Source organism: Trichechus manatus, unplaced genomic scaffold (assembly GCF_000243295.1).
Source record: "Trichechus manatus latirostris isolate Lorelei unplaced genomic scaffold, TriManLat1.0 scaffold00135, whole genome shotgun sequence".
Lineage (NCBI taxonomy): Eukaryota > Metazoa > Chordata > Mammalia > Sirenia > Trichechidae > Trichechus > Trichechus manatus.
The window spans coordinates 7782358-7794980 of NW_004444071.1; the positions used below are offsets into that span (position 1 = coordinate 7782358).

At 41.8% G+C, this 12623-nt stretch overlaps 1 protein-coding gene across 4 annotated transcripts in view; it reads left to right on the forward strand.

Moving 5' to 3' along the window:
• The window catches only part of SLC1A3 (solute carrier family 1 member 3), a 100363-nt gene extending 93286 nt beyond the window's left edge, over positions 1–7077 (forward strand). For 2 of the 4 annotated variants that reach the window (XM_012558085.2, XM_012558084.2), the window contains 2 exons: positions 4033–4167; positions 6608–6812. In XM_012558085.2, coding sequence (XP_012413539.1) covers positions 4033–4167; positions 6608–6812 — 340 coding nt within the window. Of the gene's footprint in view, positions 1–4032; positions 4168–6607 lie in introns of all 4 variants that reach the window. The other 2 variants (XM_004385251.3, XM_004385252.2) reach the window with 2 other exon arrangements.
• Positions 7078–12623: the final 5546 nt, after the last annotated feature.

The window sequence follows — 12623 nt, forward strand, 5'->3', positions numbered from 1 at the left end:
TGAGACCAGTGGAGTATCTTAGATGGCTGCTCACAGGCTTTTAAGACCCCAGACGCTACTCACCAAGGTAGAACGTAGAACATTGTCTTTATAAATCAATACTTTTGTTTTTGATAGTTCAGATATTTTTATTAGTCTTCTTTATAATTACAGATACTCATTAAAAACAAAATTCTAATAATATAGAAGTGTATGAAGTAACAAGTGAAACTTGCCTGCCCGCATCCCTTTCTACCTCCATCTCCACTGTTAAGGCTAGTGTGTGAAGACTTTTTTCTACGCATAGGCATACCCTCGTTTTTTCTTTTAACCAATGGAATCATACACTTTGCTGCTTGATTGGTTTGCTTATCAATATACCATCTACAAATATATCTGGCTCATTCTTTTTAAAAGCTGCAAAATACAGAGTATGGATTGTTCTCTTTTTAAGAAACCAGGTCCACACTGCTCCATGTTAGATTATACTTCATTTTGAAAGTATTACAATATGTTAGCTTTTATTGATAATATTAGGAAATAGAACTATACTTGAAAAACTGGATTAACTTGTTCTCTTGGATTAATTTTTAGGTGACAAGCCATAGGATAAGAGTTTGATTTCTGTGGAGAGTTTTGTTTTTTTTTTAATTGTGCTTCATGTGAAAGCTTACAGCTCAAGTTAATTTCTCATTCAAAAGTTTATACACATATTGTTTTGTGACGTTAGCTGCAATCCCCACAATATGACAGCATGCTCCCCCTTTCCACCCCGGGTTCCCTGTTTCCGTTTGACCGGTTCCTGTCCCTTCCTGCCTTTTCGTCCTGCTTTTGGCCAGAAGCTGCCCATTTGCTCTTGTATAGCTGATTGAGCCAAGAAGCACATGCCCCACATATATTATTTTTTGTTTTATAGTCCTGTCTAATCTTTGTCTGAAGAGTGGGTTTCCGGAATGGTTTCAGGTCTGGGTTATCAGTGAATCCAGGGGCCAGTTTCTGGGGTACCTGTGCAGAATTTTTTATTACTATATTTGACATGTCTTGACTCGACCGCACGCAACAATAACAACAAGAGAAAAGTCATTTTTTTCTCCCATACTTTCCCCCATCTTTTAGTTTCCTTCTCCTGAGGCAGCCACTGGTCCTTGCCAGTTTCCCTCCCATCCTTCCAGAACTAGCCCCTGCACAACCATGTGCATATGTGAATAGAATCCCCCCTTTTTGTTTACTGAAAGTTAATATGCACAATGGACCAATAAGTGTAAAAGCAACTGGAGAGCTTTATGCCTCACAATCTAGATCAGACTTTGATATATTTTAGAAATCAAAAGTCAGATCTTTTATTTAGTTCCACAACTTTTTATTATGAAAATTGTCATACATATAAAAAAAGATAAAATGAATATTATAACAAACGTTCTCTATCTAGATCCAGCAATGGCTAACATTTTGCCATTTTGCTGCTCCTTTCCTCCTCTCTCTTTAGTACCTCTCTCTTTCTTTCTTCCCTTCAGCATATGTGTACAAGTGTGCTTGTTAATCACCTGTCCATAGTTCAGCATGCACCTCTTGAGAATAAGAATATTCTTCTACACAGCCTCACTGTAAGAATCTTAAAAATACTTCCCAAATATCCAATCTATAGTCAAATTTCCCCAATTATCCCAAAAATATCTTTTATAACTTTTCCCCACTCTCAGACCAACCAACATCAAATCCAGATTTATGCCTTGCATTTGGTTGTTATCAACCACCAGTTGTCCTCAAGTCAATTCCAACTCATGGCAACCCTATGTGTGTCAGGGTAGAACTGTGCACCATAGGGTTTTCAATGGCTGATTTTTCAGAAGGCCTTTCTTTTCACCAGGACTTTCTTCCAAGGTACCTCAGGATGGACTCGAACTTCCAGCCTTTCAGTTAGCAGCCTTAACTATTTGCTCCACCTAGGACTCTTCTTTAGTCTCTTTTAATCTCTATCAATCCTCCCACCTTTTTTGTTTAGGTATATTTATGTTGTTTAGGAATATGTTACATTTTATATAGATGTTTGGTTTATATCTTAATGCCAGTATAGGTACACTCTGTATATATCATTATGGGAAAATGATAATGGTTGTAGGACGTGTAGGGTAAAGAGATGAGGCTGATCATGGCCAAGGTGACTGGCCTGGGGATTCTGGTGGCCCCAAGCCCTGTCCAGCTACACTGGAGGCTGGGAGATCAGGATCTCAGCTTACCTGTCACCTATTCTTGGGCATACCTTGGCACACTGGGTAAAAAGCCCTGTGTAAAGAACTCAAGTTCTAGTAAAAAGACCAGACTTAATGGTTTGATTGAGACTGGAGAGACCCCAAAAGACATGGCCCCCGGACCCTCTGCTGGCCAAAAACTGAAACCATTCCTGAGGCCAACTCTTCAGATAAAGATTGGACTGGACTATGGGACATAATATGATACTCGTGAGGACTGTGCTTCTCAGCTCAAGTAGACACATGAGACTAAATGGGCAGCTCCTCTCCAGAGGCAAGATGAGAAGGCAGAGAGGGTCAGGAGCTGGTTGAATAGATCCGGGGTGGAAAGGAAGAATGTGCTGTTACAGTATAGGGAGAGCAACTGGGTCACATAACAATGTATGTATAAATTATTGTATGAGAGACTCACTTGAATTGTAAACTTTCACTTAAAGCACAATTAAAAAAAAAAAAAAGAAAGCCCTGAGTAAAAAAAAAGGTTCTGGTCCATGTGACAGAGTTAAAAATAATAACAATGACAATGGCTTAAACAAAATAGAAATGTATTTCTCTTTCTTGCACAGCAGCTCTGCTCCACAAAGTCCTCAAGGCTAATACGTGTTCTAGAGTGTAAGGTCCCATCACCCCTGGGGTGTTATCCTCATCCAGGTGGTCCAGGATGGCTCACCACCACCTCCAAATTTTAGCCACTAGGAAAAAGGGAAATGGCTCAGCCTGCAAGTTGTTCAACCACTTCCACTGATGTCTCATTGTTGTTGTTGTTGGGTGCCCTCAAGTTGATTCCAACTCATAGCTACCCTATGGGGCAGAACAGAGCTGCCCCGGAGGGTTTCCTAGGCTGTAATCTTTAAGGGAGCAGATTGCTAGGTCTTCTCTTCTGCGGAGCCACTAGTGAGTTTGAACCGCTGACCTTTCTGGTTAGCAGCTGAGCACCTAACTATTGCACCACCAGGGCTCCTATCATTAGCCAAAACGTAGTCTAAATTCCAAGGGAGGTTGGAAAATGTCGTCTTCATTCTGGGTGGTCACACAACAGCTAAAAATTCTAGTACTAGAGAAGGGAAGCAATATGGGAGAACCATGAGGAGTCTCTGCCACAGACTTATTTTAGTCATAAAACTATATCTCTGTGTAATGCTTTACTATTTATAAAATGGTTTCACATTCTCCTAACGCCCTATGAAATAAGTATTTAACAAACTGAATCCCAGACTCAGCTAAGGTTAAGGTTAAATGCCTTGCAAACCAAGTCAACAGTACCCCCATAAAAAATATTTATAATGCTACTGAACTTTGTTCATAAATCATTTTTCTTTTGAATTAATAAATTTGATTTTTTTTTTTCTGACCACGTTAATCATACAAATATCTTTACAACCCTCTACTTGGATAGGTGAATTATTAGAAATAAATTGTTTGTTATTGTAACTATACCGCATTTTTCACTTTACAAAACACTTTCAGATACATGAAAAATTATATAGCTAGCCACCCGTTTGTTCATTTAAAAAAATAGCTATAATAATAAAACTGACTTCCTAGTGGTTGTTGTGAGGATCAAATGGGATAAGCTATGCTTAGCATATCAGATGACACATAATAAGTGCTTGACAAATATTAGTCAGTATGATCATTAGCTCAGCGATATTTTTTTTTTAATCTTATTTGCATTTTTCCAAAGAACCTCCTTTTCTGTTAAAATGCCAAGGCAATCCTTTGGCACAGTGAATGTTTTGCAGGGAATACTCTTCTACTTGGGGAGATTTGTAAAAATGTTTTGTCTGGGTACTTCCTTTAACAGCATCACAGCCACAGCTGCCAGTATTGGGGCTGCTGGGATTCCTCAGGCGGGCCTGGTCACCATGGTCATCGTGCTGACATCTGTGGGGCTGCCCACCGACGACATCACGCTCATCATTGCCGTGGACTGGTTCCTGTGAGTACGCACAGACCGCACCCTGGCACACTGTCATAGGGCCCTGTCATTCTAGGGCGCCAGGCAGCCGGACGTGCCTGCCAAACAGAACTCAGCTAAGAAGGGCAGATTGCCATAATTAAATTGTCCTCATTTCCTGCTCCCTGGCCCTTATCTGGAGCCCCAGACGCCACGCGCACTCACTCCCTATCAGCCCACAGGCACAGGGCACATCTGGCTGCTACACTTCTCACTCCATAAAGCCATTCAGGGATTGGGAAGCCTGCTGTCTGCAAAGCCAACATAAATCAGCAAGGCTGATTCTGGATCACACAACACGTCACCACGGTGGCTGGAACAGAACTGCAGGCCTCACACGCCGGCTCAGGCCCTTCCCCCTTGTGCTTCCCATTCCAGTGGCATCATGCAGCAAGATGTGCCCATCTGAGCCCAGCAGGGAGAGGTGGGACCATGCAGACAGTAGGAAAAGGGCTAGCGTCATTAAGTGGAATTGGTTTTTGGCTGTGGGGAAAGTTCCCAGAATTACACCCCCCACACCCTCAGACCCTACTGTCTGGGACCCATCCCTCTGCCTCTTCCCCCATCCTTCTAGTTGACATCCTCTGCCTCTTTTCTCTCACATGCTTTCTTCCGCTTTCCAAAATATTCTCCCTTGGAAGTCCAAAGCAAATGCCTAGAACATAGCCCATGCTGGAGTCAACATATGTTGACTTCACTAGAGTTAATGACTACGGAGAGCCTGAAAGTGTGTGCGAAGCTCAATGGATGAGAGCAGGGGCACATTAACCAATAGGCAAGGTATGCACGGGTTTACTTGTGTTTACTTACTAATCTGTAGTGCACAATTTCACCTGTTTTTCACCACATCAGGTGAAATTGTGCACTACAGATTAGTAAGTAAGCACAAGTAAGCCTGTGCTTACCTTGCTTATTGGGTAATCTGTCCCTGGATGAGAGGGGTGGGTGGGGTATTGATGAGAGCATGGCGTCCAGTCACATGGATCTGCATTTGCATCCTGCCCCTGTGTGACACTGGGCAGGTTCCCAACAACCCTAGTTTCCTCCTCTGTAAAATGGGGATGATAGTGTCATCTACCTCCTAGTAGTGCTGTAGGGATTAAATGCAATGATCCATGGAAAGTAGCCAGCCCACCATCTGGCCCACAGTCCACACTCAACTAATGTGAACACTTTTATAGTTTAAAGCTGTAATTCTCAAAGTTTTTGATCTCAGGATCCCTTTACACTTAAAAATTATTGAGGAGCCAAAAAGTTTGTATTTATGTGAGTTGTATCTATCAATACTTATCAAATTAGAGAACACTGAGAAATTTAAAATTTTTTAAATGCATTTAAAGGTTACAATAAATTTGTTACATGTTAACATAAATAACATTTTTACAAAAATAACCATTTCTGAACCAAAAGTTTAGTGTAAAGAATGCATCATTTAAATTTTTTGCAAATCTCTTTAGTGTCCACTGGCTTAATACAAGACAACTAGAGTCTCCTAGCTGCTTCTGCATTTAATCCCTTGTGATATCATACACGTAGTTTTTGCAAAACTCCACCAAACATTCATGAGAAATTGAGAGTAAAAGGGGCAAATAACATCTTTGTATTATCATGAAAATAGTTTGGATCTCAGGGATCCTTAGGGGTCTCTGCGTCATACTTGGAGAACTCCTGGTAGAAAGAAAGGCGAGTTGTAGGAGAGAGAATCAAGGGGAAATTTTAAACAAAAGAAGAAAGAGAAAGGTCTTTCCCACTCTTGGTACTCTAACTATAGTCAGACTAATAACTGAAAATTAAAAATATATGTATCCTTATGATATTTAATATCTGCTAGTATTAAGGGCAACCCAGTGTGTTACAGAGTAGAACTGCTCCATAGAGTTTTCTTGGCTGTAATCGTTATGGAAACAGACCACCAGGCATTTCTTCCACGGAGCCTCTGGGTAGATTTGAACCAGCAGCATTTGTGTTAGCAGCCAGTCACAAACCACGGTCACCATGAGTTGGAATCGACTCGATGGCAACAGGTTTTGTTTCATTTTTTATTATTAAAGGTGGTCCTGGGTGGTGCCAATTGTTAAAGCACTAGGCCACTAACTGATAGGTTGGCAGTTCGAGTCCACCCAGAGGTGCCTTGGAAGAAAGACCTGGCAATCTACTTCTGAAAAATCAGCCATTGAAAACCCTATGGAGCTCGGTTCTACTGTGACACATGTAGGGTCACCATGAATCCGAGTCGACTCCATGGCAACTGGTTTTATTATCAAGATATGTGTTCATTGTGTAATCATGCTGTTGGTGGTTACTTCAAACTGAATTTTAAGAGATGCTTCCAAACACTTAGCCGGCCAATTCATAACATAAGCTGAAATCCCATAATGTTCACAAGAGCCTTATTTTTCCCTCCTCCTCACCTTTCCCACAGGGACCGCCTCCGTACCACCACCAATGTGCTGGGTGACTCCCTTGGAGCTGGGATTGTTGAGCATTTATCACGACATGAACTGAAGAACCGAGATGTTGAAATGGGTAACTCGGTGATTGAAGAGAATGAAATGAAGAAACCATATCAGCTGATTGCCCAGGAAAATGAAAATGAGAAGCCTTTAGACAGTGAAACCAAGATGTAGACTAACACAAAGAAATGCTTTCTTGAGCACCAGGTGTTTGAAAACCATTATAAAGCTTCCATCCCATTACAACTCATTTTCTACAGTAAGCCCCTTACCTCGCTTTCCCTTACTCTGACAGTATTGGAAGTATTACTCCAAAAAGAAGGGAGAATTTTACAGTGGCCAAACTGTGTGTCTTTTATCCCACATTTCAAAATCTTAAATCATTTCACGTTAGTCTTACCTAATAAGATACTTGAGATCAAAAATATTCTTCATCAGATCTTATAAGCTGACGTAGCACACAGTCCTGTAAATGTGATGTTGTTTTTCATAAGTTAAAGAATCAGACAAAAAGTAGGCCGTAAACATGTTTCTGAATCAAGTTTTGAAATTTAAAAATCCTTTAGGACACAATTCAGTTTTAGTCTCAAAACATAACAGCATGATAAATTACAGTCGGTGATCAGTTGGATGTAGAAGGGTTTTTTTCCTTTCTCTTTCAACTTGTGTCCTTATTATACAAGTAGCAAGACAATATACGCACACACAGCTAGCACAGTGTGAGAAGAGGCACAAGGTAAAATGTCTGTGTGGCCTTGAGCAAGTCTCTTCTCATCTCTCGGACCTACATCTGTAAAGTGAGTGAGTTCCCTTGATGCCTTTATGGTCTCTTTTAGCCCGAACATCCTGTGACATCATGAAAGAGCCACCCTTCATTTCCCCTCAGGACAGCCTGGACCAAGTATCATTCCTTAGAACATGGGGAAAGGACATTTAGTCAAGAGTGAACATTTCTAACTAGGGGTGGGATGTCTGAGTGGTTCACCAGGTCCTGTGTCCAAAATGTCAGTTATGTAAGTCACCAGGCAGGAGGCCATGCCAGGAGTGGAATTATTCACAAAAACTCTGTGCCCAATTCTTCCTAACTGGGGAAGTATGCCCGTCTTTCCAACTCTTCCCAAACTGAAGGGACTGCTCTGGGAAGAAGGTCTCCCACCACTCTTCAACTGACAATAAACTTTTAGAAAAGAAAATGTAAGACTAGCAACTAGCAGGGTGCTCACGGTCTTACTATGGAACACTAAAGAGCCAGCTAGGAAAAAATGGAGCATGTTCATATTATAAAGAGAGGATCTTAGAACACCAATACTATAGGTCTTTACGAAAGAATTAAAAAGTTACTTTCTTTTTTTAACCTGGAACACTTTTTCTCTTCAGTTCAAAATCATTCCCTAAGGAAGTGTGCATATCAAAACAAGAGGTCACTTCTTGTATATTTTAAAAGAGTTGAATGAGCTCTCTCATAGGGGTCCATGAGCTGGTTGGGTGGTCCCTTATTTGGAAATGTTTTTTACTTTAATTGAAAGTTCTTAGGATGAGAGAAACAAGGTATTTCTTTGTGTTGGATTTCCACTTACCAAATGATTCAAAACCTTCAGCTGGAGTGGGTTGTTTTATTGTGTTTCGTTTGTGTTCCTGAGCAAAATAGTAGAAGATGAATTGGTACAAAGGCATTGAGCTCGCAAGTAAAAACAGCAGGGGCATTAATTTCAGTTGAGGCAGCTCCCAGGTTTAGAGGAGATTAATTTTTACCCCCTAAGGAATATCTGGTCAAAGGGGTCAAGTGAGAGCTGTTAGACAACACCAGCTGTGTTTGAATTTCTGACAGAAGATGGTGAAGAATGGGCTTAGTCATGCTAACAGACTGAAATTCTAGATATTCATCCCCTGATATACAATTAGAGATATTTTTATATAGATCCCGAGCATTTTATGTGTATAAAAGTTAATGTTAGGCAGTGGTGGAGTAACAATTTAATGTTGAGGCTCTATTTGGGGAATGCACTACAAAAGTTAATGTATGTGACTGTCATTTTATGACACCAGTAGAACCAAATTAATCATGGCAAATTAATTCTGTTACACAGTGTGATCCTTTTTTATACTAACCATTTCTGAAGGAAACCAGGTCCTCTAGGTATGATCCTCTCACCAGCCCACCACAGGCTCTGCATGTACACGCACCTAGTGTGGACTAAGAAACATTACTTTGTAGATGTATTTTCAATAAAGAAAAGAAATAGTTTTACATTATATCTGTGTGTGTTGTTATTCTTTTCCCCAAAAAAGCATAAATTCTTTGATGGTGGAGCTCAGGGCAATGCTGGGGAAGGACACCACATGGCAAGGCAGAGGGAGAAGGTAAAATCTTAGCAGAACCAGCAGGAGGAGTTGGCCACAAGAACAGAAGTTAAGGGCAGGCTCTTTCTGCTCAGCTCCTAGAAGTGGAGCTGGAATTCGGAGCTGAAGGAAATACTTTGCTGTAATAATCTGCACTTACTTGTCCACATCAGGTTCAAATTTCTCAGATAAATTGAATCTTGATGATAATTTTCCATGTTGGGATTAGAAAAGTGTAATGCCACCAATGGTTCTGCCAAAAATGTAATTCCCTGCCTGACCATTAAATTAGATAGATTTATCTCTGTGATTACTATTGCCATTTGTAAAAAGAGCTGCATAAGATCTCAAGGGATATTTCAGAAACAGCCATGGTGCTAGTGAACTGCTCTATTCATTAAGACAGACTTATGGATGATGACTTTTTTTTCCATCGTGCTTTTTAATAAAGAATTGGCAGTGGCAGCATTATCATGGAACCTCCAGGCTGAAGTTGTGTCCAAAAGCCAACCTGTTGCTGTCAAGTCAATTCTGACTCATAGTGACCCTATAGGACAGAGTAGAACTGCCCCATAGGGTTTCCAAGGAGAGCCTGGTGGATTCAAACTGCTGATCTTTAGGTTAGCAGTTGTAGCTCTTAACCACTCCAAAGTTGTGTCCAGTGACCCTTTAATCTGATCCTCTACCTGCAGATGGCATCCACCTAGAGGAGAGGCTCGTAAGTGAGGTCCATGGACGCCTAGGTTATCCACGTGAAGACTTCAGTGGGTTCATAAAGCCCTTGAAATTGTAAGAAGGTTGTGCATTTGCCTTTTTCTGGGAATGAAATCCTTAATTTCCAGCAGATTCTTTAAAGGATTGTTCGAGGAAAAAACCTACAAATCCCTATGCTTGATAAATGCATCCTAAATTTGAATCCATATTTGTCCTTTGGGGCCAGTTGGGGAAAAGAGTTGCTCATGGCTGAGGGACCAAAGCAGCTCTGGCCACCCTGAGGTGGTCAGTATCTGCACACCTGTACGACATTCTGGACCTAGAGAAGCATTCAGGGAAGTATCACAAAAGACGAATCCACGTCTAGGAAGTGCTTCCCCCTCCAGTCACCACTTTCCTTCCCTTTTGCAGCCTAAACTGGATTTCTCCCACTCCAGAACGCAAACTTGAGAAATTGGTCACCAGGTTGTGAGAAAGCTATGGAGCCGCCATTAAGGTTAAGGGGCGTGGCAGCTCTGTCAGGGTGTAACTAGAAGGAAGGGGGGTAGAGTATAAATCCTTACAAGTAGTAGTCAGAGATCTGTTAGCAAATGAAACTATAAAATATTTCAAATTAACATTTTTAAATAGTCCTGATAAGTAAGTACATTCCTAATAAATTTTTTAAATTCCCTCCTGTAAGGTTGGGTCGCTGAGTCGGAATCGACTCGATGGCAGCGGGTTTGGTTTTTGTTTTCCTTCCCTTACTCATCCCTCCACCTCTGCCCCCACCCCTAAGCAGGCTTCCCTTGCCCAGGCTGAAAAATTCCCTATCCCTGTAAAATCCTCCTTTTTTCTAAGCCTTTATTCATACACTCCACACTGAAAACAGAAAATTGAGTGTTGTTAATTGCACGGGTCAGGAAGAAGGTTGGAGCAAGGGCTTGCTTCCCGCTGGAGGGCAGCGAGGGAGACGATCCTGCTGGGGGTTGGAGCACACGCTTTCATTCCTTGGCCCTGCCGGGCAGTGACCGGAGGCCGCTGTCACTCAGCGGGTCTCTTCCCCTACGCGGGTGGTCGCAGAACCGAGGCAACAATGCCCAGCTCTGTGTGGCCTCGTTCTGGGGAGCAGAGCAGTTGGAAGGTGTCACGCCGAGGGCAGGCTCCGAATCAATAAACCGACAGAAACAGAGGAAAGAAGGAAGAGAGAAGGAAGCTGATGCGCAGCGTTTCTAAGAGGGAGAGTGAGCGATGAGAAGTCGCTGAGATACCCGAGGCAGGTCTGAGGGAGCAATACCCACAAGAGCCACCAGCGGGGGAGCCCAGAGCTCATCCGGGGCTGCTCTCGTGGGGAACCCAGGAGTAGGGAGCTGAACTTCCTCTTCAAGTTGCACAAGTACGTATAGAATTCCAAAATCTGCAGTGAAGAGGGAAGATCATCTTCTGTGAAAGCCATCAAGTAGTTTAAAATTCTTCAGTGCTTGCATCTCACTGTCCCCTTCCGTAACCCACTTTTCCCCAAGGAGAGGTTCTACAGGTCACTCTGCTTCTCCAACAGTGTCTCCCAGGGGCCTCTTCCTTCTGAGTATTCTCTGATTTGTCTCCCTTGTGCCCTGCCTCTGTCCCCTCCAAGCTCCCCTCCCTCCCACTTTTTCCTCATCTTGTTAGGGAATCCCGTCTTCCCATTCCATTACTTATGTTTCCCAAGCGCAGGCAGGTATACTCAGAAGGCTGCATGATAACATTTCCAGCAGGTCTTCCCTCGTCATGCCTGCAGAATTGTTATCTCACCCTTCAGTCACATTTTGCTGTATCTACACATACAAGTAGGGCTGCCAGATAAAATACAGAACACCTAGTTAAATTTGAACTTCAGATAAATAACAAGTAACTTGCAATAATAATAATGTACAAATAAATAATAATGTACGAGTATGTCCCAAACCACCTCCACCTGTCAGTTTATCATACTATGGTGACTTGCATTTGCTATGATGCTGGAAACTATGCCACCAGTATTTCAAATACCAGCAAGGCCACCCATGGTGGACAAGTTTCAGCGGACCTTCCAGATTAAGACACACTAGGAGGAAAGGCCTGGGGATCTACTTCCAAAGATTAGCCAGCAAAAACCCGATGGATCACAACTGACTATTGTCCGATATAGTGCCGGAAGATGAGACCCCTGGGTTGGAAGGCCCTCAAAATACACAGTGGCTGCAACAATATACTCTAGCATACCAACAGTCATGAAGATGGAAACAGGACCATTGTATATGGGATTGCCGTGAGTAAGGGCCAACTTGATAGCAATTAACAACAACATGTTCCGTAATACAGCATGAGCATCCTATATTTTTATTTGTTAAACTACATACAAGTAAAATGAAAAACTCAAGACAATTCATACTTGCCTCCATGAAGTGGATACTATAGGTGAAAGAGTTTGTGTGAGGAGAATCCTCTTTATAAAATAATCGTTCCAATTCATAATATCTCTCTGCAGGCAAAAACATGCCTCAAAAAGGCACTCCAGATTGGGAACATTTCCTGTTTATTTGTTCTAGGAATGTTATCACTCATTATGTGCTTGTAAATCTTATGGCCACAGTTAAGAAAGCTTGATCAATCACCTTTCAGATCTCACAGAACTGTCTTAGACTGATTAAACAGCATTTCAGTTATCCATGCTTAAAACATTTTATAAGATTCACATCTGTTTTTCTTTTCTTCTTTCTTTTTTTCTCCTTTCTTTCTCTCACTGACTCCTCACTCCCACCCCATATCCCCCACCCCCACACGCACACACACACACATAAAATATTTTCTGTAATCCATTACACAGTTGAAAATTTTGGCATTCACATATTGGTTTCCAATGAGGACTACACATTTTTTTCATTAGGGGGTGTACCTTTTAGAAAAGTACCCACATTTTTTTCACAGTGTGAT